The sequence below is a fragment of the Sitophilus oryzae genome, unplaced genomic scaffold (assembly GCF_002938485.1).
Source record: "Sitophilus oryzae breed Bouriz unplaced genomic scaffold, Soryzae_2.0 scaffold_1189_pilon_pilon, whole genome shotgun sequence".
In the NCBI taxonomy this organism is placed as follows: Eukaryota; Metazoa; Arthropoda; class Insecta; order Coleoptera; family Curculionidae; genus Sitophilus; species Sitophilus oryzae.
The window spans coordinates 311,990-338,819 of record NW_022145825.1 but is presented as its reverse complement, the minus strand read 5'-3'; the positions used below and the strand labels follow the sequence as shown (position 1 = coordinate 338,819).

The following is a 26,830-nucleotide window of genomic DNA, read 5'->3' as shown; positions in this document are numbered from 1 at the left end:
GATGTCATAAAAAACAAACAAGTTCTTTTATAAAACCGAGGCACCTAATTTAGTTATTTATAAAAAAAATTATCCATTATTACGACCATACATGCTTTCTTTTTCAATTTAATGGCGCTAATGACTTAATGACACATTTTTTAAATAAAAACATAAGTATCATAATAATTGATCAACAACGATGGAAATAGTTGGCAGTACTGTGTTTAGAGGAGTTTACGGCTCAACTTTCGTTTAGCTGCTTCCCCTAGGAGATGCAAGACCTTGTCGTTGGTGGGGAAGCTCCTGGTCAGGTGCTGGGGGGAATCCCCCCTAGCACTTGCCTTGGTCTAAGAAGCATCTCACTCATCGTCTTGTCCCTGACTGTAGTGTCGTGGCCAGGGAATCGCACCAAGACATATAACGATACCGCGCGGGGCTACGGACAGCCTCAACCTTGGGGCACCGGGGGCACCATTGTATTTACCCCTTACTTCTACATGCGGGGCTCTGTAGAAGTGGACCGACTTGTCCCCTAGCGACTCATGGGAACACTATGAGATCTAGTAATAATAGTAATAAAAACATCACCGGTGAAGCTGTGGGAAACCCCTAGCAACACTGGGAACAGTAACAATGAAAGTTCCAAGGGCCAAACCCAAAGAGAACTACAGGAGAGGTGGCTGACACTTGTGTGAGACCACCCTCCGCAAGTGGCATACTGAGTTACCACCTCCTCCAGGGTCGGGAGCCTACCTCCTACCTCTAAACCCAACAGGCGACATAAGCTACCGTTTCGTCTACCCGGCCTGGGTCGTAGCCCCTCGACTGTGAAGGACACGGGTCTCCGTAGGAAGTCCTGGGACTGTATGATGAGTTATAACTCAAGAAAGGAGGACACAATAGATCTCTAAGGTCGCAGAGATTAACCCCCCTCCGACTTATTCTAATTCGTTTAGCTGAAATCTGTTATATAAAAAATGACTTTATATATGCGTTCTAGAAGGCGTTAGGAGTACAAATATACAAAAATTTTCGTGCGGAAATGCGTCATTTTCATTTTTCGGACTTTAGTATAGCCGAAATCTGTTACATCAAAACTAGTCTTCGGGGTGTGTTTTAGACATTTTTTTAAACATAAAAACACAAAAAAGTTTTGGCGGAAATTTTTTATTTTTATTTTACATAAAAAAATGATTTGACTTTAGAATAACCGAAATCAGTTACATGAAAAATGGACTTATATACTTGTTTTATACGAGCCTTTACGAGCAAAGAAATACAAAAAAATTCCTATAAGTACCTCGGACTCGGAATGTTGCACTTATTCTTGTTTTTTATTAAAGCTTTACGTAAATAGGGCTGATTCAAAACAAAAAATCATTGGATCATGCAGTTTTCTTTTATATTTTAATAATTAACTGTGATTTTGCAAAAATATTAGATTGGTTAGCATTTGGGTGGCTTTGGTTAGCTTTTCTTTGTGGAGGGTGTTAAGCTGTGGTTTTTATATTTTAATAATTAACTGTGATTTTGTAAAAATATTATTAGATTTATTATTAGATTGGTTAGCATTTTACACACTTTTAAATTAGTTTTTTTTTGGTTCAAAAGTGATAAAAAGGTTTTTTTTTTATGTATTTATGCTTACAAAAATGGAAAATAAAAATGAAGCATTTCCGCAGGAAATTTTTTATTTTCCTGAGTTTGTAAACGCTTCTAAAAGGCAAAAATATATTTATTTTTTATATAACTGATTTCAGCTATTCTAAACTCTATTAAATGTTCTCAGAAAATGGATACAGTTTATTTCCACAGCAAAATTGTTATTTTCCTCAATTCGTGAATGCTTCTAAAAGGCAAAAATATATTTATTTTTTATATAACTGATTTCAGCTATTCTAAAGTCTAATAAATTTCCTTAGAAAATGAAAACAGCTTATTTCCGCAGGAAAATTTTTGTGTTTATATGTTCAGAAAAATATTAAAAATTAAACGCAAAATGTATTTTTTTATAGCAGATTTCAGTTATTCTAAAGTGCTTTTTTTTGTAATAACTGATTTCGGCTAAACGAAAATTGACCCTAATTTACGACTAGTGATTGGTACTGTTGCTAAAATAAATTATCGATCGACAAATTTTAGCAAACTATGCCAACTGAAGTCAATTTTTTTGGCTTTTATATATGTAGATATTTTTAACTGTGAAAATCAAAGCTCCATAGGCCGTACAGTACCACTAGCTTCTCTGTCGACGGTACTGTTCCAAGTCACACCTCAAAATAAACATTTAGAAAAACTTGTTATTATACACTCTCCCAAATGATCTAAAGTTCAACCACGCACATAATTATTTTTATTTAATAATTTATTCCGATATTGCTAACCTTTTCTGACCTTGGAATCGACAGATGATTACACAATAGAAAAAACTAGAAAATTGGAAAAAATTGAGGACGTAACCGCATAGGTTGAACGAATTTGAAAAATTACGCTGCCGTATGTAACGATGCGCCAATGGCGTACACTTGTGTGGTTAATTATAATTATTTTAATTACACTGCTTGACGAAAACGAGGGTGCAATCAACGTAACGTGTCCCCTTGTTTGTTTTTTCATAATAATCCCAATGTTCCAGTGCCTGTTTTGACGTCATCTGTTTTACACCAGGGGGGTGACAATGAAATAGGAAAATTGGAAACAGTCATTAATGTCATTCCTGTCATTTCCTGACGACAAGTATGGCCGCCGAGACAAGAACAGCAATATTTATTAACTATTGTCTATAACTTTACAGTTTAGAATTGACAGATTTGTTCTAGAACAAATTTCAAAAAGCGGTAGTAATGTTAAGAAGGTGTTTTGTTGATGTAAATAATAACTGTTTATACAGGGTGTTTCAAAACAAATGCGAAAAACTTCAGGGGGTGATTCCTTGTTCAAAATAAAGGGTAGTTTGCTTTATAAACGTTGGGTCAAAAGTCAACCATTAGGGAGATATCGCGGTACAAAGATGGCGGAAAATAATGTTTTTATTTTTTATCTTGAAAACGAAAAGAGATAGACTAATGAAATTTTATGGAAGCATTACTGTTATGAAAACACACTTTCAGGTAATTTTTTTACTTTTTTAAAATGATGTGGAAGGGGTTGAAATAAACACCCCTATCATTCCTGTTAATGAAATTTAAAAGAAAAATCTTAAGAAACTTTTTATCTCTTGTGTTTTTTGATAAAACTCACCGATTTGAAATTAAAAAATAAAATGTAAAGCATTACATGTCAGGACAAAAAACATTTTTAGATAAAAAGAATCTAGTCGGCCGCTGTCACTTTTTTTTAGGATGTTTCTAATATTGTTTTATTTGACATTACCCTACTGCAATACGTTATTATCTAGATTTTATTATTATTATCATTATTCACTAGATTCTTAATCTAAAAATATTTTTAGTCCTGACATGTAATGCTTTACATTTTATTTTTAATTTCAAATCGGTGAGTTTTATAAAAAAAAATACAAGAGATAAAAAAGTTTCTAAACAAACTAAACTATCCAAATTAAAGCATTTGCATGTATTTGATAAGATTTTCTTTGAATTTCGTTAACAAGAATGATAGGGGTAGTTTATTTCAACCTTCCACTCATTTTAAAGTGAAAAATTACCAGAAAGTGCTTTCATAACAGTGATGCTTCCATAAAATTTAGTGGTCTCTACCTTTCGTTTTCAATATTAAAATTAGAACATTTCTGTTTCCGCCATCTTTTGTTTACTGCGATATCTCCCTAATGGTTGACGCTGTGACGGTTACGTTTATGAACATGACTAAAGGTTTTTTGAACATGAATCACCCCCTGTATTTATTTTATTTGTTTCGAAACACCCTGTATATATTTATAATTAATATATTTCTGTTTCCTAAAATATTTTGTTTAAAGGACTATTAGAGCTACAATTTAAAAATATTTTTAAAAAATACAGAGTGTCGTAAATAAATAAAAAATATCAAAGTTGTATTTTTTAAATGGAACACCCTGAATATTATTACATTTTTAGTTTCTACGATTAAAGTAAAGGTAAATTTGATTAAGGTTTATTACACTTAAACCTTACCGTTTTTTAAATATTTTCAATTTTGTGAAATTGCAGTAAAAAATTTAAGGCTTCATTTCTCCAAGGGTATCAAAGTTTTTAACACTAAATATTTACTGAAGTCTATTTATTGATCAGTCATTGTGTCGCAATAATAAAAATAATACTACCTCATACAGAGTGTCTAAAAAATTATTTTAAATCATTTCTAGCTTTAAACGGCAATAACTTGTTTAATTTAAATGAAACGCCCTGTATATTTTAGGAGAATCAGATGCATAATTTAATTGTCTATCAAATTGTATTATACCACTGTTTACCTATCCCTTCAAGTTTTCGTAAAAAATGCATTTTCTTATAATTTAGACCTCATTTATCAATATACCCATGGAATATCGACATTTTAGATTGTTTTTAAAGCAACAAATGTACAAAATGTACAGGCTAGTAATATTATCGTTTTTAGCAAAATGATAATATTACTAACCCATATGTATGCAAAAAGAAAACTATTTAAATCTTTATAAAACCTAAACCCAAAACTTACAATTTGTAAAAATCTAATCGTTTAGCTACAATACTCCGTGTCGTATGTGGTGAACAACCCTGTATAAAAGCGCATCTATGTTTACTAATTTCTCTGAATTTATTTTATTCATTTATTGCGAGCAGTGTACATACGTTCTGGTACTTAGCCAGGCAGAACATTTTTACCGGCTCAAGGTAATTATTTTTTTTCACCTAAATAAACATAAAATTTTTAATTTTAACAATAACATTCTAAAATTACCAAAAAAAAACAATAACGATAGGGGTCATTCGAATATCACGCTGTACGCTGATGAATCAAATTTATTGATAAAAACAAAATCGATATTAATTAAGAACATTACAAAATAAAGCACTTAATTTTAAATTTATTAAATTTCGCGGCTTTGTAATTATTCATGATGAGAAGACATTTTTTATTTATTGAAATTTGGATAATATAATTAAAAAAAAATTGTGTTATTAACACCTCATAAAAGTAAAATATTTTTATACTTTGTTTTATGACTCTGACTCTTTGACTGACTTTTAAATTTGGACAGACGAAGACAGAAAAAAAGGATGGCGTCCATACCAATCCATTTATTTCACTAAAAAAAATATTCTAATATTTTTTAAGTTGACTATGAATACAGGGTTGTTCACCACATACGACGCGGAGTATTGTAGCTAAACTATTAGATTTTTGCAAATTGTAAGTTTTGGGTTCGTTGCAGGACTATTAGAGCTACAATTTAAAAATATTTTTACAAGATACAGAGTGTCCCAAATAAATAAAAAATATCAAAGTTGTCTTTTTTTAAACGGAACACCCTGTATATTATTACATTTTTAGTTTCTACGATTAAAATAAAGGTAAATTTGATTAAGGTTTAAAGCATTTTAATCTTACCGTTTTTGAAATATTTAGGTTTTTGTCAAAATACAGTAATAATTTTAATGCTTTATTTCTCTAGGCGTATTTAAGTTTTTAAAACCAAATATGGTACTGAAGTATTTCTATTTACCTATTTTTTGGTGTTGTAATAATAAAAATTATACTACCTTATACAGAGTGTCTAAAAATTTATTTTAAATAATAACTAGCTTTAAACGGCAATAACTTGTTTAATTTAAATGGAACACCCTGTATATTTTAGGAGAATCAAATGCACAATTTAATTGTCTATCAAATTATTTATATCAGTTTTTACAAATGTCTTCAGGTTTTCGTAGAAAATGCATTTTCTTTTAATTTAGACCTAAATTATCAATATACCCATGGGATATTGATATTTTTGATTATTTTTAAAGATATAACAAATATTTAAAGGGTACAGATACTAATATTGTCGATATAGTTCGTTTATGTCATTAAAAAATAAAAAATAATTGTTTAAATATTTATAAAAGAGGACCAATTAATATGATTCCAGTATTCAAACTACATTAATTGACTGTTTGCGTTGATTAATAAGAATTGCTCCAAATACTAAAAAACTAAATTTTGTATCTGTATTAGACAGTCTGGTAAAAAGTAACACCTTAAAAATTTTATTTCATTTTTTGACAAATACTTATTTATAACAACAGAGACGTTCATTTTCATAACTTATTATTATATTGATTTCTGATTCCAAATCCACATTTATTTAGAATAATCTATTAATTAACACCCTGTACATAAGTTATATTCAGAAATACAGGGTGAGTCTTAAATAAGCGCAAATATTTTCAGGGCTGGCAGATCTCGATAAAAGACACATATTATCACTTTATCGTTTTTCAAATAAGTCCAAAATAACCAAATTATCTTACTTCGAAAATATCCAAAAAAATATGTTTTGCTTAAATTTTGAAAACCACTAGATCTTGGAGATTTTCTTTCTTGTAAATTTAATCTACTACCTATGTTGCCATGCCATATTATCGAGAAATTATGGTTTTTAACTAAAAACTAACAAAATTTCCAAAAAATTCAAATTTTTTTTCGCGAAAATACCTCATAAGCGTTTTTCTGGGGTCAAAATATACCACCCCTAAAAATATTTACACTTATTGAAGACTCACCCTGTATAATAATAAATGCAGAGTGTTTCTTGAAGTTTGAAAGTAAGAAATAGTTTTTGTTATAGATTTTTTGTATGTAGTTTTTTATATTAACACATACCCTAAAATATTTTATTTTGTGAAAAAAGTCGAAGAAAACAATATCAATTAAACTTATCCAGATTTTTTTAGGTTCATCAAAATATTTTTTTCAAATACAACAACCAGACATACAAAGGTTTATTTACAGAAAATCGGGACACAAAAACGTTACGACACAACATACCTATAACGAAAAACATTACTGCAACAGTCTCTATTCTCCAGCAAAATCCCGTTCTTCACTATCACCCCTTCTCTGTCATACGTGACGTTATTGTTCACTTCCGATTGGGCCATTTTCCTCACATACTTCCCCTCCTCATCGCTGTGGCTCTCTTGTAAACATATTATATCACCCTCGGCTACCATGACGACTGTTTTAATATGTGTACACAAACAAAACCCGCGGTTTCTCACACAAAACTCACTCGGAAAATGCGATTTTGTATCGCTTTCAATTAACTTTTATTGTTTCATTTTAATCACTTGGGTCGGTGTATAATGATGGATATTAAAAGTCATTGTTTGAGTGAAAAAATCGGCATTTTTTTTGGTGCGAAAAACGCGAGTAGATGTGGACTTGACCGAGAAGTCCGCACAACTGAAATAATGTTCGATAAAAATTATTAACATTCGTGTGTTCATATGAGAACAGCGCACGAGTTTAGTGGGAACGAACTAGGACCGCTCGGTGCTTGAAATAGATAAAATTATCAAGAGATACAGGGTGGAGCTTCTCCTACGACGAGGAGGTTCCACGGAGAATTTGTATTGAAATGAAAACACACACTGATAAAAAAGATAGACTTGAACTAAAGTCGTCATCGTTCTTGAAAAAAAAAATTAGTGGCAAGAGAATTTATTTTAGCGTAAAAGAAAATATTTTGCCTGAAGAAAAACTCTCTTAACTCAAGAAAACTGGTTCTCTTGAAAAATTAAAAATTTCTCTTGAATCTATTTTCATTCAACCAAGTGCAAGTTACTTTGTTTTAAGATAATAAGAAAAATACGCTAGGAAGTACTTCATTCAAGAAACATGGCCATTTTTCCAACAGCTCCAATACTCTTTCCAATACTCTTTTGATGAAAAATAATAACGATAAGCAAAGACGATAACGAAGGTATATACAATCAGTCGGCAGTCCGATCAGTCGTACGTCGCATTTCATAGATCGCACATCATAGTACGCACGGGTTTTGTTGCTTGGAATTTTCCACTTGGAATTTTGCATAATTTGCTTTTTAAACGCATATCGTATAACAAATTAGTGATCGTTACTAACATGCATTTGCCATTTTTTATGGACAAATTTTAGGATATATGGATTCTTTAAAGGAGTTTCTGAAAAAATGGAAATTAGAGCATTTATTTGCTATATTTGAAGGTAAGAGACATTTACCTAATGCACATGTTTAGATCATGCATGCATGATTATAGATAGTATAAGAATATAGGTATCGATTTTTTTAAGCAAATAATTACAAAAATTTTAGAATTTCATTTCGTCGTATTAAAAAATTCAAAATGTGACCAAAGCTTATAATTTTAATGATTTATTTGCTTTACTTTTATTAATCGTGATGTAACATTTTTTTATAATTTGTAGAATGATGAACCACCCCAAAAAATACCAAGTAGGTAGTGAAGAAGCAGAAATAACTACTATCGAGGAAAATAATATCACTTTACTTACTACAGACTAGGAAAACCTAAAGTTATCAGAAAATAATATACCTCGTAATATGCCTGATATGATGTATAGACTTCTCTTAGTTCAAAATAAATTTTAGTTGAGTCAATAGTATTCGCTATTGATTTAAGAAAAGTGTCTCTTTAATCAAGAAATGTCCCTTTTCAATCAAGAATTTTTGCATGAATCAAAGAGACTATTGTTCTTGTAGCAAGAAGTCCTTTGCATATTAATTTTGGGTCAAGAGTGAAATACTTTAGACAGATAGATTATTCTATTCTCTAAAGTAATTTTTTAAAGCTTATGAAAAGATAGTTAATGCTTTGGGCAAAGAAACGTCGTTCTTGGCCCTATTGAAAAGCGCCAATCTTTTGGGTCAAAGTCATATTCATTTCGACTGAGAGATCCTTTTTTTCAGTGCAGCCACACAAAAAAAAAGAAAAGTGGTCTATGCTTTTCACCAGACCATCATATCCTTTAGTATTTTTCGACGCTGAGGACTATCACATCTCATTTTTTTCTAACCTCAAAAACTTGGTGAAAATCCGTAAAAATTCAATAAAACGTAGTAGGAAAAAATCGAAAAAAAAATGTTATGTCTAACACTATAAGCTAATGTAAATGGGTCGGATAAACTCAAAACACCCATCAGAATTGCGCTAGCATGTCTCATATTTTTCTAACCTCAAAAAACCTACCACAAATCATGATTTTAGGAAATCGCACGAATCTTAACCAAAACCGCCGTAGGGTTTTTTTTTGGGTCGATGATCATGAATCTGACGTCGGACGGAGAGAATTCAAAATGGCGGATCCAATATGGCCGATGCCAATTTCAAAAATCGCACGGATCTTAACCAAAACCGCCATAGGGTTCTTTTTTGGATCGCTGATCATGAATTTGACGTCGGATTCGCAAAATTTAAAATGGCGGATCCCATATGGCCGACCCCAAGAACGAAGTGGGTTCGATTCGAATCGGTCCCGCGCCCACTGGGTATATATCCCTATTCTAGGGATCCGCCATCTTAAATTTTGCCAATCCGACGTCAGATTCGCGATCAATGACCCATTTGACTTCAGATTCGCGATCAGCGACCCAAAAAACTCCCATATACTGATTTTGTTCGGATCGGTGTTTTTTTTTAAATTCGCGTCCGAAAAAAATATTTGATCCGCCATTTTGAATTTTGCGAATCCGACGTCAGATTCATGATCAGCGACCCAAAAAACCGCCATATGGCGGTGGTTTTGGTTAAGATCCGTGCGATTTTTTAAATTCGCATCGGCCATATTGGATCCGCTATTTTGAATTATCCCAATCATTAAAAAAATACAGGGTGGTCCGAACTGTTACTCGGGAAACTTCCACAGCATATTCTACAGGTAAAAATAACTAAAAGAGTTCAAATTTATACCCTAAAATGCTTCGTTTCGGAGATACAGGGTGTAAAAGTTTCATTGTACATATTTCAATTTTTTCTAAATCATTTCTGAACTAATGTCAATATTTGGATGAAAATTAGTGTCTGGGTGTTTTTTGACATGATAAATTTGATTTCGATGTCAATATGACTCCTACTTGTAGGGAGCTAAACCTACATACTTTTAACTAGTTTGAAGAGTAGTAACTTTTCGTCTGTACCTGTATAAAAGAACTGAGTGAAAAACTATGCGTTTCCGTTATTTTTTACGTAAAAAAGGCCTCTTGGTAAACATAGCTACGACTAAACAAGATACAATATACAAGACGTTCTCAAGATATTTGCCATATTAAAATGTAAAATATGTGTAATACATTTGACGAAAATATCTTTGGATGAAAAATCCGCGTTTATGTATTGAAAATTAATTCGTGCTAAACATAGAATAAACAACAAAAATAAAATTCCTTTTATAGGTACTGAATATGTCGTATGATCGAAAAAAATCGTTTAGTTGGCTTGAAACGCCGTTCTTTGTTTAATAATATAATATTATATTAAATTGTTTAACGATACAAAATCCGTATTATTTACGTACTGTACCCAAAATCCGTAAATCTACGGATTAATCAGTACTTCTGGCAACAATGTCTCCGGCAACCACTCACTCTGTCGACTGAAAGCAGAACTACGGTACATTATTCTTTATCCGCTGCTCTGTAAACGACTATCAGTGCGCAGCGGCGCGGCGCAGAGCTAAACTAAATCTCGGAATTCTCGGACAGGCTGACGGTAACGCCAACTACATCTCGGACAGATTTTATGCCACGAAATCGCCCATAAGGTTGCGCATCTTCTTATTTCTTCAATGAATGATGGTGGTTAAAATGGCACTATAATTCCTTTTTATTATTTTCGCACGTACGGTATATTTTAGAAACCACAAGAACCAATACACACATATTATGTATAATGGGACAAAAAAAGCAATTACACCCGCAATTTAAGAAAAGATAATAAACAATGTCTGTAACATTTGTTTACATTGAAACAAAGTCTTTAATTAATTTTCGAGATCAAATTAAATATTATCTATGTATATGTACATCCTGACAAATTATTATCAATCAGTTATCAAGGCCATTGAATCGTATCGATTTTTTATCGATAAACGTGTATACTCAGGTGCGTAACAGAAAACTATACTTCTACAAAAACTTATAAAGATTTAAACAATTTTAAAGAAAAATTTGGTATTAGCAAAAAAATGTATATACTATATACACATATTTTTTTAGTGATATTTTTTGAGCACCCTGTACGATACTAAAAAAAGTAAATTCAAATTTCTGGATATTGAATTTACGCACGTTGATTCCGAAACAATAAAATATATTTTTTGTTTGTAGACATTTTCAAAGAAAATCTGAAGAAAAACAGGTTAAATATGTATGTAGTTATAAACAAAACACCTTCAAGAAATAATGTATTCTTTAAACACCACAATACCTATAAAATCGGCAAGAAAGTACGTTTAAAACTAAGCACAATAACAAAAAAGTTATGTTAAATCTACCATTCCTTTAAATAGATTTGCCATTTTTAAAATACGACAAATTGTTTATAAATAGTTTGCTATTTTTGTAACAAGTAAGATATAGTCACATGGGAATTTAAGTCATTTATGCTAAAACCATACGATCGAGAAAAAAACGGCATCAATGAGGAACGACTATCGATAATTTTGGCGAAGTCAAGCCCTACTTGGCCCACACTCTTCTTTTTTTTAATGGCTCTTGCTGCCAGTTGGCCGTAAGAAGGTAATAATTTATTTTTACATTGAGTAAAAAAGATTTTTTTTCCATAGCTGTATCTATCAAAAATAGTACTTTAACCACAAGGGTAGATTAAATGATAGGAAATGCGAGGATAGGTTAAAAACTTTATTTCTTCTGGCACGGTTTTTAATTGCTTCCATTTCTGAAAATAAAATACCATTTTATCGTCTTGTATAAAAAATAACTATTAAATGGTGTAATTTAAAATTCGAGAAAAAATATTTTTTTTTAGGAATAGATTATTTAACGATTAGACCACACTGTATACTATAAGGTTCAAGAACCCACGAATTCTTTTTACTTATAGAGAATTATCATTCTAATTTTTCCTAACACCTTATAACAAACAAAAAAATAATAAATACACTAATTTTTCAGGCTTTGAAAACAGAAAACTTTTTAGTATATTTCCAGTACAAATTAATGTTTATATTGAAATATTTCCACCTTTATTTTTACTCTATGATACACATATAATTAAAAAAAATCACCAGGAAAACCACTTTAGGTAAAATATTCCCTTTATAAACATCATTAACAAAATAAAACTCCTTTTAAAGAGAAAATAATTCTCCAAAGAATCTAGCATAATTTTCATAATAAAATCACAACAGCTGTAAAAGCCAAGGCAAAAACAAATGAACGTTACATCATAGATGTTAAAAAACCATCTCTATTTCTGAATATGACTCAGCAATCCTATAGACAAATCTGCCATCTGATTACCGCATTTAGAAGGAACGTTAATTTGTAATCAATTTTCATTATTAAGTACAGTGAAATGGCGTCAGATCAAAAAGAACGGCGTCAAAGAAACCTCTGATATAATTTTAAACATCCTACTTTTTTACAAAGTTTAATTCTATTTATTATTTAAAAAAAAATACATAAATTGAAGACAGTCCTGTCCTGGCTAAATTAGTAAATATTAGAAACCTTGTCGGATCCGTAAAACAGAAATTTAATGCTACATGACTTGTAATTTATTTGACTGCATAAATACATAATTATGCTCGTCATATATGCATTACATTTGTATGGTAAATAAGTACATATTGTGGACAGTATATCAAGTACATACAACATACACATATCCATTATAATGTCTATTTAATTATTTAAAATTGTTTTTTTTAATTTTATTAACTAGTTAAATTCTGATTGCTTTCCAAATCATTTATTTGTTTACAATGTTTCAATACCGTAAAAAAATCTTTTGGCAAGCACTGTATATCGATTTTTTTAAATCATCGATATCAGTAATATCGATATTTTGAAATTATCGATATTTTAAAATTATAGGTAATTTTGAATATCGACACTTTTGATATAAATATTTCAAATTGTCCGTATTTTAAATAAACGATGTTTTAATATATCGATAGTTTTACACATTCCTACTTTCCATTAAAAAATCTCTGCCGTTGATAAACACGGGCGCTCATTATATCAAACGTCTTGGCGAGCGCTGTATATCGATTTTTTTTAAATCATCGATATCAGTAATATCGATATTTTGAAATTATCGATATTAATAAGATAGGTTTACACATTCCATAATCGATAGGTTTACACATTCCTACTTTCCATTAAAAATATCTGCGGTCGATAAACACAGGCACTCATTATATCAAACTTCTTGGCGAGCACTGTAAATACGACAAATTGTTTATAAATAGTTTGCTATTTTTGTAACAAGTAAGATATAGTCACATGGGAATTTAAGTCATTTATGCTAAAACCATACGATCGAGAAAAAAACGGCGTCAATGAGGAATGACTATCGATAATAATTTTGGCGAGGTCAAGCCCTACTTGGACCACACTCTTCTTTTTTTTAATGGCCCTTGCTGCCAGTTGGCCGTAAGAAGGTAATAATTTATTTTTACATTGAGTAAAAAATACTTTTTTTCCATAGATGTATCTATCAAAAATAGTACTTTAACCACAAGGGTAGATTAAATGATAGCCTTGTATATATATTTTGATAGGAAATGCAAGGATAGGTTAAAAACTTTATTTCTTCTCGCACGTTTTTTAATTGCTTCCATTTCTGAAAATAAAATTCCATTTTATCGTCTTGTATAAAAAATAACTAAAAACTTTTTAGGAATAGATTATTTAACGATTAGACCACACTGTATACTATAAGGTTCAAGAACCCACGAATTCTTTTAACTTATAGAGAATTATCATTCTAATTTTTCCTAACACCTTATAACAAACAAAAAAAATAATAAATACACTAATTTTTCAGGCTTTGAAAACAGAAAACTTTTTAGTATATTTCCAGTACAAATTAATGTTTATATTGAAATATTTCCACCTTTATTTTTACTCTATGATACACATATAATTAAAAAAAATCACCAGGAAAACCACTTTAGGTAAAATATTCCCTTTATAAACATCATTAACAAAATAAAACTCCTTTTAAAGAGAAAATAATTCTCCAAAGAATCTAGCATAATTTTCATAATAAAATCACAACAGCTGTAAAAGCCAAGGCAAAAACAAATGAACGTTACATCATAGATGTTAAAAAACCATCTCTATTTCTGAATGTGACTCAGCAATCCTATAGACAAATCTGCCACCTGATTATCTCATTTAGAAGGTACGTTAATTTGTAATCAATTTTCATTATTAAGTACACACAGTAAAATGGCATCAGATCAAAAAGAACGGCGTCAAAGAAGCCTCTAATATAATTTTTAACATACTACTTTTTTACAAAGTTTTATTCTATTTATTACTAAAAAAAATACATAAATAGAAGACAGTCCTGTCCTGACTAAACTAGTAAATATTAGAAACCTTGTCGGATCCGTAAAACAGAAATTTTATGCTACATGACTTGTAATTTATTTGACTGCATAAATACATAATTACGCTCGTCATATATGCATTACATTTGTATGGTAAATAAGTACATATGTATATTGTGTACAGTAAATCAAGTACATACACATATTCATTATAATGTCTATTTAATTATTTAAAATTGTTTTTTTTAATTTTATTAACTAGTTAAATTCTGATTGCTTTCCAAATCATTTATTTGTTTACAATGTTTCAATACCGTAAAAAAATCTTTTGGCAAGCACTCTATATAGCGATTTTTTTAAATCATCGATATCAGTAATATCGATATTTTGAAATTATCGATATTTTAAAATTATAGGTAATTTTGAATATCTATACTTTTGATATAAATATTTCAAATTGTCCGTATTTTAAATAAACGATGTTTTAATATATCGATAGTTTTACACATTCCTACTTTCCATTAAAAAATCTCTGCCGTTGATAAACACGGGCGCTCATTATATCAAACGTCTTGGCGAGCGCTGTATATCGATTTTTTTTAAATCATCGTTATCAGTAATATCGATATTTTGAAATTATCGATATTAATAAGATCGATATTTTAAAATTATAGGTAATTTTGAATATCGATACTTTAGATAAAAATATTTCAGATTGTCCGCATTTTAAATTAACGATATTTTAATATATCGATAGGTTTACACATTCCTAATTTCCATTAAAAAATCTCTGCCGTTGATAAACACGGGCGCTCATTATATCAAACTTCTTGGCGAGCTAATAAGATCGATATTTTAAAATTATAGGTAATTTTGAATATCGATACTTTTGATATAAATATTTCAAATTGTCCGTATTTTAAATAAACGATGTTTTAATATATCGACAGTTTTACACATTCCTACTTTCCATTAAAAATATCTGCGGTCGATAAACACAGGCACTCATTATATCAAACTTCTTGGCGAGCACTGTATATCGATTTTTAAATCATCGATATTTTCAAATTATCGATATTTCCAAATATCGATATAAAACTATCGACATTTTAAATTATCGATATTAACCATATCGATATTTTAAAATATCGATAGTTTTGCACATACCTATTTTAGTATCTCAAAATATCTATATTTTCAAATTATCGACATTTCTGAATATCGATATCAAACTATCGACATTTTAAAGTATCGATATTATACGTATCGATATTTTAAAATATCGATAGTTTTGCACATACCTATTTTAGTATCTCAAAATATCTATATTTTCAAATCATCGACATTTCTGAATATCGATATATCAAACTATCGACATTTTAAATTATCGATATCCGTCATATCGATATTTTAAAATATCGGTAGTTTTGCACATTCCTACTTTCTATTAAAAATTCTCTGACGTCGATAAAAACACGAGCTCATTATATAAAGTCAAAGGTTTAGTACGAAAATATCGCACATTGCGATTAGATTGCACACAAATGCATGCATATAAAAATAATACTTACATGACCATGGCCGAATTTTTCATTATGCGTCCGCATGGTCCGAAATGTTGGACTGGAGACGGCGCGTTCAGTGATCTAGTCCGTCTAGAACAAAAAAAAATAATCATATATAAGTTCAAAATATAGTTTATCCAGTAAGTAAATACGTAATTTTCTTGATAGACTACATTCAAAAAAAAAAACAGCAAAAATCTACTTATTGAACTAAAATGTTGAAACAACAACTGTTACTTCCTCTACAATAAAAAAAATACTGTACCCAGTGGAGAATAGATAGATAAAATAATACAAGTGTGAAATATAGTTCATCTAGTGAGATAATATATTATGGTTTTAACAGACGACGTCAAAAAATGACAGAAAAACACGCTATAGTTAAAATATAAACAACTGTCATTGTCATATCTTCTTTTGCTGAACAAACTATATCCATTTTAACGTATTTTCACACAACAAAAAATAATTTAAGTTTAAGATATGTTTAGAGTTCATTGTCACATCGAGTACATACCTAAAGTCTCACAGAAATAAGTAAACAGAGAGCACCTCAAAGGTATAAATAACATTAGTTTGTAGTCAACTTTCACTATAATCGCTATATTAAAATGAGATAAAAGACAACAGGAAAAAGATTTAGAAAACTGAACAAAATTCATAAATTCTATTTGGCAACCAAACAAAATTTACTTAGCAACAATGTTGCCAGATCGATAAGCAATAGGTACTACAATTATTATTATTATCTATAAACTAACTTCTCTTTAGGTTAACTTAATTCTCTGGACTTTAAACTATCCACTTTAAAGTATTTCCAGACAAAACACAACCCTAGTTACCTGTCAATTTCCTCCCTGTCCATCATACTAACGCATCGAGAAAACCCAGCACTGTTATTATTATTATTTGACTGCATTTCGAACGACGATTTTTTTCTAAAACAGCCGGTTGTTGGCAAAAGCGACTGCTATTGCACGAGAATATCGTGTTAAGCTCATGATGTGTAAACAAAGTAAAATAAAAATAGAGTTGTTTACGTTAGTACATGACATGAGTCTCGAGAGAGTGTTTAGCAGTAAGTATTTTTTTTAATCCTTTTAATTCGAGCGGTATTTAATATACAGGGTGGTCCGGAAACTTCGGCAGCATATTTTGCAGATAAAAATGAAAAATCAGTAAAAAAGTTCGTATAAACTTATGTCCTAAAATGCTTCGTTTTGGAGATACAGGGTGTAGAAGTTTTATTGTTATTTCGATTTTTTTCCTAATAAATTTTTGAACTAAATTCGATATTTGGATGAAAATTAGTATCTGGGTTCTGTTTTTTTTACATGAAAAATTTGATTTCGATGTGAATATAATTCCTACTTGTAGGGAACGCCAATTACATTTTTTAACTCTTTTGAAGAGTAATAACTTTTCGTCCGTCCCTGTATTACACTCCTGAGTGAAAAAAATATACATTTGTACCTTTTTCTACGTAAAAAATGCACCCTGTATCTCCGAAACGAAGCATTTTAAGACGTAAGTTTATACGAACTTTTTTACGTGCAGAATATGCTGTCCAAGTTTCCGGAATACCATTCGGACCACCCTGTATATATTTTAAGATAAAACTTTATAAAGAGTCTTATAAAAATATACAGGATGGTCAAATAATAATACTTTAACCGAGATATTGACCATTGGTCGCTTTTAAGGATGTTAGTATCTTATTTTGATTGGGACACCCATTATATTTTTTGGGTATTTCATGCAAAAATCATGTGTGTTCAAAATACTATGGATACTATTAAGGTTGTCTATACAGGGTGAGTCTTAAATAAGTGCAAATATTTTCAGGGATGGTATATTTCAACCCCAGGAACACGTCTATGAGGTTTTTTTCGCAAGAAAAAGATGTTGAAAATCATGCATTTTCTTTTAAATTTCACAGTATATTTTTCGAAAACTTTTTAGAACTGCCTGTTCACCGCAAATTTTCCCATGGTATAATTTCTTAACCTCTGATATTACCATAGTTACGGCTTTACTCTATTGTTACGGCACTAACAGAAAAAATCCGGTGGCTTTCAAATTTTTTTCAAAAAAAAATCATTTTTTTTTATTTTCCAAACTTAAATAACTCGGTTATTTTGGACTTATCTGAAAAATGGTAAAGAAAAAATATATTTCTTTTATCGAGATCTACCAGCCCTGAAAATATTTGCATTTATTTATGACTCACCCTGTATATCAATCAAAAAACAATGTTTCAACTTTCAAAATTGCTAAGATATTAAAAGTGGACTAGAGCATGTACGAACACCCTTTATACTGTTTATGACATATCCTAATAATCAACATATGTAGCTAAAAACGTCACATGATTAATGACAACCATAGACAAAATTTCAGTTGTTTTAGCATAAACTGTTTAAAAAATGTCGATGTGTTAAACACAAGTTATTTCTTTATTTACTAAGTAAAATAAATAAATTTTATTTTTTAATTTATATTCCATACCCTGTATATTATATTTAAGAGCTTTTTTAGAAAAAAAAAATAAAAAAGTTATTCCGGTACCGGGAATCGAACCCGAGCCTCCTGGGTGAAAGCCAGGTATCCTAGCCACTAGACCATACCGGAGTACGCTAAACATATTTACTGAACGTATTTAAAGACCTGAAAGATTTTTCACTGAACGAATAACAAATAATTAAGAATTAACTATTTAATTACATACAGCACTATTATAAATTCTATAATTCTATATCTCACACACGTTCAATCGAAAGTTCCTTTCAACCCAATCTATGCCTCGTAAAGCGTTTAAAATGAGGTCAGTGAAAAAATCGTTGACCTCCATCAAAAGCAGAATGAAAAAGCGCAACTTACGGCCAAGTTCCCGGTCTCCTGTGATGCGTGAGCTCTTCCCGGTCGATCTCGTCCAGTTTCGCCTCGAATTTCGCTATGTAGTGTTCACTGTGAGTCTTTTTGTTCACCAGACATGATAGGCGAAATTCTTGCTTCTCCGCCGACCTACATTTGTGCAGAGTTGGTAAATCGATGTCCGAGCCAACCCATAGCGTCGACATTTTTACATTTATTCAAATTTACCCAACATTCACATGAAAATTACAACATTTACTTCTTTTGTAACGAAAACGCGACTAGGTTATGTTTTGACGTTTCGGTTGAAACAGGTCAGCAGTGTTGCCACTACCAAAATTTTATTTTTCATAAATAACCCCGTCAAAAGTCTTTTTGGAGTATAAAAAGATACTTGAAACATGCAAACAACACAAGTCTTTATTAAACAGGATTTAACTACTAAATAAATTAATAAATATCGTTTATTAGTCTCAAAAAATAAAAATTTGATATTCAATAATGGAATAATACCGTGTGATCGAAAAAAATTGGTCAAGTGCGAGTCGGTACAACGTCATAGCATAGTACCGTATGATCAAAAAAAAACGGAGTCCAGTTGGCTTGGAAATGAACATCAATGACATTCCCCATTTAATTTTACATACAAAATGACAGCGATCTTCATTTCATAGCCATCGCTGACGCCGTTTTTATTCGATCATACGGTATAAGGAAACGTTTAATTTCCTTAAACTATAGTCATAGCAGCGTAAAGTCCTAACGCTTTAAACCACGCGGCCACCGAGGACTTGAAAGATTCTATGTAAAATTCTTACTTAAAAGATAATGTTTAGTGAAAGTATAGTCTGTCCAACGAGAAGATCCTTGACAGTGATAGATGTGTCTGTCATTTTAATTTCAAAGTAGTTTATTTTATTTTACAAAGAAATAAGTTGGTACAACTGGAACGCATAGCAGGAAATATTTAAAATTTGATTGACAAGATGACAAGTGATTACTTCAAAATATTGTGAAAAAAACTGTATAAAACTGAAAAAATGTAATCGAGTTATTTTATTTAATAAAAACGGTATGTGTTAAAACAAACAAGAACAAGACACTACATACCAAAAAAATATAAAAAAGAACTATTATTTACTTTCCAGCTTTATGAAACTACCCGCATTTGATTATATTTATCAATATAACTTATGTACAAATACAAATTTGTAATATTCCACAGGAATAAATAAAACAACATAGGTAAATAAAACAAACTATTTTATTAATAATAACACCTACCAAATTTTATACCTTAAAGGTTGATTAATTAACTTTAATCTTAATTTTTTTAAACCAGTACCTTTTGACATTATTTTTCTGCAGTACTAAAATCCATTATTTACCTATCGTGTGATGTCGATATTTTACAGCTACTCCAGTTTTTAGTATGTGTTTTGTTTGATCCTTCTACCATATACGAGATGCACTTATCTACGACGAAATGGTATACAAACTTTATCGATGGCAACTTCATTGGTGTATAAGACTTTCTGCCTGGGCAGCGAATATTAACCATAAACTGTGCTCTGGGTCTACAGTTAATTTTCACTCGATTTTCCTCCACTTGACTTCAAAAGACACAAAACACACGTAATAATACGAATCAAAATGCATCATCTTCCAAAACGCAGGGTATTTAACAAAAACAAAAGTTGACACAAAATTATAACCTATAATTTGGCAAGACTTTGACAAGCGTCAAAAATGACAAAAATCTAAAGGCGAGTTCCAAGGGCGAGTTCATACGCATCGGCGTCCGTTTGTCGTTCATCGTTCCGTCAAACCAATAAAATTGAAATACGATCTGTCATTTTTTAAATAAACCAATAAAACTGGTTAAAAACAATAAGACACGACGCATGACGGATTTATATTTAAACCCATCCATAGATAACTTAAAAATTATTAGAAACTTTTTTTAGTAAAATAAATAGATTGGTATGGGGCGTCATCTGCTTTTCTTCTGTCATCGTCTGTCGAAATCTTACCTGAGAAAAAAAACAGAGTATACTTTTTTATTTATAAACATTTATTTAATTCTGTTTTTAGTATTTGTTCTTATGCGGCAACATAGATACATTATCTGTAAAAATTTCAACTGTCTAGCTATAACGGTTCATAAGATAGACCTGTGTGACAGACAGACGGACAGCGAAGTCTTAGTAATAGGGTTCCCGTTTTTGCCCTTTGGGTATGGAACCCTAAAAACAGCGTCCAGTTGGCTGCGAAATGACGATAGCTCACGGAAGCTCACAAGAAAAAAACGTAACCTTTATACCTATATGTTGTCTGTCAAGACCTTTTATGAAAGCATGAAAATCGGTAGTATGAAAAGCATGAAAATCGGTAGAGTATTTTCGGTAGATCTACTGAAAAATCGTTAGAAGTGGCATCACCGCAGGTCAGGTGTGGATATCTATCTTTTTCTAGTTTATACAAAAGTGTGCCAAAAAAAGCAAAGAAAAAACATACCAAGATTAAATTTATTTAAAATATAACAGGTAATCCAATAAAGCTCACAATTTCAGTTTAAAGTAAATATTTACATTATTATTTATTTTTTTTATTTCGTATATGTATGATTTAATTATTGTATAATTTCGTCAACTAGTTCATTATGGTAATTTAGTTTTGGCATACCGTATTTTTTACAATTGATGAAATAATATGTAGAAGGAATAGAAAAATAATAATACACATCGTTCAGCTCTTTACTCAGTATTTCAGAAGTGTAAATATATCCGGTATGGTCTAGTGGCTAGGATACCTGGCTCTCACCCAGGAGGCTCGGGTTCGATTCCCGGTACCGGAATAACTTTTTTTAATTTTTTTTAATTAAAATTAAAAATTCACTTTTAAAAACCATTTTTGTTTTTAATTATTTTGCATAAAAATAAACTCAAAACGCGTAAAATAGTTGTATTTATCAAAATTTACAAAATTAGTAGTAAAAAAAGTATTTTAGTGAAATTAAAAGTTTCCTCCAATGAAAAATATAATTTCCATACATACAAAAATAAAAAAACGAAAATATTAATTTATGAAAAACTTAATGCACTGCCCGGGAATCGAACCCGGGTCGCAAGAATGGGAATCTTGCATGATACCACTACACCAGCAGTGCTTCAAGAGTAAAATTTGTGTAGCCCTTGTTAAACAAAATACACTTTGGCAACAAAAAAAAGATATTTTTTGTTATAATTTTTGCATTATATTATATTTTTTCGAATAACAAAAACAAAACAAATGGTATTTTGAAATAATCAGTCCTTTATTTAATCAAAACAATTTAACAAATTCAGAAATGTTTTTAAAAAAAATTGGTGGTTTATTATTTATTCTAGCTAGATGTTTCGAGTAACTCTAACTTGTTTAAATTCTATAAAAAATATACAGAAAATAATTAAAAACCGGTATTAAAATTACAATTGATTAAAAAAAAATAAAAAAAAGTCCGCCCGAGCAGGGACTTGAACCCTGGACCCTTGGATTAAAAGTCCAATGCTCTACCGACTGAGCTACCCGGGCGATGGAAATAACTTTCCTAAAAGACGTTTTTCAAATGAAAAGGTACTAGTTGTTTAAACTTACCTGAAAAGCTTTTGTTTTTCCGATAGGTTTTTCTTCAGAGGAAGTGGACTACCATCTGGTGAATTGTTACTCGAGTTTCTGAGACTTTCTTCAGCCACTATAGCCCTAGCTAACTGAAGATCGCATTCGTTCATTGTTGTTAACAGATTGTTTTTAATAACAATAACCGTTAACAATTAAGGGCTTTTTCGCTTCAGCTTCTTTACCTATTTAGAAAGTGCATTAATTATTAATCAATCTATAAAATGCAATAGGTATATTGTTTTAAATCTGTCTCTCTTGTAGGTACATTTTACAAATTTGGGTCATGGTATATTTCAAAATGCATTATGACCAATTTTTCAGTTGTTTTACCTTGATCATAGATGCCTTGATCTTACAAGAATAATATAACAGACGAGAGGTGTAGGATAGATATCAAGCTTTAACTCTGCTTTAAAACTAGTTTTTCATTATCTTGATTCATAATTTGCTTCAAATACTTTTAATTTATAGGTACCTACACCTACCTAGATATAGGTACTTCTTTATGGATGATTAGGTACAAATAAGCACAGAATACCAATTATAAGTACCGATATGGCTTTTAAAAAATGCAAAAAACAATCATGTATTTTTAATTTTTTTAATGACTCGGAAATCTTTTGTTGTTTAACCAGTTTTTTGAATTTTAAACTTATACCATCCTCTTCTTACCCACGGGTGACAAGTCTTCGGTTAATGAAATATGAAATTAAATATAAATAAAATAACATAAATAAAAGAACTTACGGAACATTTATTGTGTAGGTACTTTATATCCATTAGTACAACTTGAAGGAAGTTGATTTTATTGAACAAAAGTTGTTTTTTACACACTCTAACAATTCATACTGATTCAAAAAGTTGTTGGAAAGGATACAGTATCAAGTATTTGACCATGAGTGTTGGTTTTCTATATTGCACTTACTCAGTAATCGGTTTGTTGATTTAATATGGCAAAGGGCTTTTAATTAATCCTTATAATAACTTTTGTTATTAACTACAACACAAATATCGACTCTTTTTTCATTAAAATACATAGAGCTTCATAAAAACGTTTACGTGATATTACGATTTTAATAGAATATCTGTAATTAAGTTGTCTTTTTAATAATATTTAGTGCTAAAAAATTAATTTTAATTTTAGGGAAATTCAAATCAGTTAGAAATTATCACTTTTTATACAACCAGAAATACACGCATCATGAAATAGTATACAACCCAAAACACAGAGTATTGCAAATTGCAAATCTGAGGTTAGAAATAGAAAGTTTTGTTTGGATTTTTCTCAGACTTTTCCTTTCCTGAAAATTTCCAAAATGTCTTGCCCGTTTTTATCGAGATTTAACCAATCTTACGTGAAAAATTATGCACCAATTCTAATAAAAACGTACGGAAGCCAATGCCCGGTTATCTCCAGATCCATGAACCATATAGCTGGCGAAAACGAATCGCAAGGTATTCCTGTGTTTATATCGCTTTATTTATTTGAATTTCGATAATTTTTTATGCAGAGAAATTATCAACGGCATCAAAATGTCCTTTTTTAAAAAAAGTTCCCAATGCTGTTAAGGAAATAAAAACGGATGAGGTAATAGAGGTAAATCAAGAAAGGAAACCTACAAAACCTACTACTGATCGTAAGTAGTGAATCAATTCCATTACTACTTCTTAAAGATAAAAGGTAAATACTTATTGCGTTAGGTACTAAATCCGTTTTATTCTTTAGAAAACTTCGCGTACAACGAATTTTTCCAAGAACAGATTTTGAAAAAGAAAAAGGAGCATTCCTATAGGATTTTCAAAAAAGTTAATCGACTGGCCGGAGATGGACAATTTCCCAAAGCACTCGAGTACACTTCTGGAGAGAAACTAATTACTGTATGGTGTTCAAATGATTACTTAGGCATGTCTTGTCATCCTAGTGTTAAAAATGAAGTCAGGTAAACCACATTTAATTGCTGTTATAATCCCAGGTAACTAATTTAATATAATTTTGTTAGAAATGCTTTGGAGAAATTTGGTTGTGGCGCAGGAGGCACAAGGAATATTGCTGGAAACTCCATTCTACATGAAAACCTAGAAAAAACATTAGCAGGGCTCCATAAAAAAGAAGGGGCTCTGTTATTTACTTCGTGCTTTGTTGCAAACGACACAACCCTATTCACATTAGCAAAAGCCTTGCCAGGTTGCCACATTTTTTCCGATGCTGGTAACCACGCATCCATGATTCAAGGGATAAGAAATAGTCAGGTTCCGAAGCATATTTTTCGACATAACGATCCAGAACATTTGGAAGAGTTGCTTAAAAATGTCGATAAAGATGTTCCAAAAATAGTGGCTTTCGAAACGGTTCATTCAATGTCAGGGGCAGTGTGCCCTCTCGAAGAATTGTGTGATGTAACTCACAAATACGGGGGTTTGGCTTTTATTGATGAAGTCCATTCTATTGGGTTGTACGGTGAGCATGGAGCAGGTATTGGAGAAAGAGATGGTGTAATGCACAAGATGGATATAATATCGGGAACTTTAGGGAAAGCATTTGGCAACATTGGGGGATATATTGGTATAATATTTAAACAATGACTAAAGAATACAAGGACACTGGTTCCTTGTATTCTTTAGTCATTATATTTAAACCTCTATTAAAATGAAGTTTAAAATAATATTTTTCAGCTGCAGACTCAATTTTAATCGACACAGTTAGGTCTTACGGTGCTGGATTTATTTTTACCACCTCATTACCACCAACTGTCCTGGCTGGTGCTAAAAAAGCTGTTGAAATCCTCGCTTCTGATGAGGGAAGGATGTTGCGAAAAACACATCAAGAAAATGTGAAATATCTCAGAGAAAAACTGCTGGAATATGGGTTTCCTATTGAGCACACTCCAAGTCATATTATACCAATAAAAATAGGCGATCCTAAAAAATGTTCTGCAGTGAGCGATACCCTTTTAAGTGAAAAAGGTCATTATATTCAGGCAATTAACTATCCAACTGTCTCAAGAGGTCAGGAGAGATTAAGATTCGCCCCTACGCCTCACCATACGAAAGAAATGATGGATTTACTTGTGTCTGACTTGAAAGTAGTTTGGGAAAAATTGGAACTGCCATTCACCGGACTACAATGTAGAAAGGTTAGACTTTTTCTCTAAATATAGTCTCTCTAGAACGAGAATATATGACATTGACAGTTGTCTGTCTTTAAATCATAAGTAGATTGCCTTTTTTTTTGATTTTTTTATGTTCCCTGTCAAAATTTTATATTCTCTTGCTGGACAAATCGTAGATTATTCTTTGAGCTCTATATTTAAAGTGTGTTTTTTTTGTAGGAATGTCAGTTCTGTCAGAAACCGATTCTGTTTGATTACTACGAGTCTCGAGAAAAATGTACTATTCCAAACTGCCCAAATATCGCTTCAGCTGCGTAAACATATCTTTATATTATTACAGTTCAATTTACAAGCCTTAATAGAATTTGAATAGATAACTCATATTTAAAATATGTATTTGAATTAAAGGATTTAATTGTTGCTTGTTCTTTTTCTTGCTGGTGTTTTAATAAAGAATTCATTTTCATTTTATTTACATTAAATGATTTGTCAAATTGTTTTTTGTAGTTTTACAATAGTTGTTTGTTAATCTTTTTGTTTTAATGGTAATTAAAAGGTTTAAATCCTTTGTGATTATTATTTATTTATAACGATAGATGGTATTATTCAATTTCTTTAGTTCATGGATTTAAATATTTAAATTTTTATTGTTTATCTGGTTGCATATATGTAAAATTACAAAAAGAAGATAACGATAATTGGTAATTTTCATTGATCGTCAATAGATGACGCAAGTGCATTAAAAACAACAGGTGGAAATTTATGTTATTATTTTTCTAAAACAAATATTAAATAATACAGGATAATAGGATTATTGATAACTAAATATCAAATTTAAACATGGAACTAAGACTAAAATTACTTACAGGTACATATAAAAATACACTGACCTTAACCTTTATAATAGAAGAATAAAATTCCTATTATAGGCGTGTATCCACATTTTACTTCGATATTTTTGCCAGATTTCAATCATTTGATTTATATTTATTCTTTATGGATGTAACAAAATTCAAGAAATACACCCATTACGTTCTGTTTTGTTTTAAATTAAGAAAGAAATTCACCTGAATTTTTATCTTTAATAAACACGGAACTATACTGTAGTTTAACCAGTTTTCCGAATATTATACTCATTGACAACCTGC

The 26,830-nt window shown here is 30.7% G+C and overlaps 2 protein-coding genes and 4 non-coding genes across 14 annotated transcripts in view; 2 read left to right on the top strand and 4 right to left on the bottom strand.

Moving 5' to 3' along the window:
- LOC115891635 (NAD kinase-like) overlaps positions 1 to 26,830 on the bottom strand; it is a 35,772-nt gene that overhangs the window by 8,669 nt on the left and 273 nt on the right. The window contains exons 1-3 of one of the 7 annotated variants that reach the window (XM_030912156.1): positions 26,573 to 26,793; positions 22,549 to 22,754; positions 16,045 to 16,128 (exon numbers count right to left, since the gene is read on the bottom strand). In XM_030912156.1, coding sequence (XP_030768016.1) covers positions 16,045 to 16,128; positions 22,549 to 22,682 — 218 coding nt within the window. In that variant the 5' untranslated portion in view covers positions 22,683 to 22,754; positions 26,573 to 26,793. Of the gene's footprint in view, positions 1 to 6,936; positions 7,407 to 16,044; positions 16,129 to 16,555; positions 16,629 to 16,880; positions 17,027 to 18,918; positions 19,214 to 22,548; positions 22,755 to 23,319; positions 23,401 to 26,572; positions 26,794 to 26,830 lie in introns of those variants that run through there. The other 6 variants (XM_030912155.1, XM_030912154.1, XM_030912152.1 and 3 more) reach the window with 6 other exon arrangements.
- On the top strand, positions 17,035 to 26,102 carry LOC115891634 (5-aminolevulinate synthase, erythroid-specific, mitochondrial-like). 3 transcript variants are annotated; one of them, XM_030912150.1, is made up of 7 exons: positions 17,091 to 17,116; positions 23,717 to 24,027; positions 24,084 to 24,209; positions 24,299 to 24,512; positions 24,573 to 25,135; positions 25,246 to 25,706; positions 25,902 to 26,102. In XM_030912150.1, exons 2-7 carry the CDS (start codon positions 23,889 to 23,891, stop codon positions 25,998 to 26,000), a joined length of 1,602 nt encoding a protein of 533 aa, XP_030768010.1. In that variant the 5' UTR covers positions 17,091 to 17,116; positions 23,717 to 23,888; the 3' UTR covers positions 26,001 to 26,102. The 3 variants fall into 3 exon arrangements, with proteins under 3 accessions (XP_030768011.1, XP_030768010.1, XP_030768009.1); XM_030912149.1 differs by lacking the exon at positions 17,091 to 17,116 and having other exon boundaries at positions 23,613 to 24,027; XM_030912151.1 differs by lacking the exons at positions 23,717 to 24,027; positions 24,084 to 24,209 and having other exon boundaries at positions 17,035 to 17,116.
- On the bottom strand, positions 18,598 to 18,669 carry Trnae-uuc. The gene has a single exon. It is a non-coding gene; the product is annotated as a tRNA-Glu (tRNA).
- Trnae-cuc lies at positions 21,698 to 21,769 on the top strand. Its single transcript has one exon. It is a non-coding gene; the product is annotated as a tRNA-Glu (tRNA).
- On the bottom strand, positions 22,011 to 22,081 carry Trnag-ccc. The gene has a single exon. It is a non-coding gene; the product is annotated as a tRNA-Gly (tRNA).
- Positions 22,413 to 22,485, bottom strand: Trnak-uuu. Its single transcript has one exon. It is a non-coding gene; the product is annotated as a tRNA-Lys (tRNA).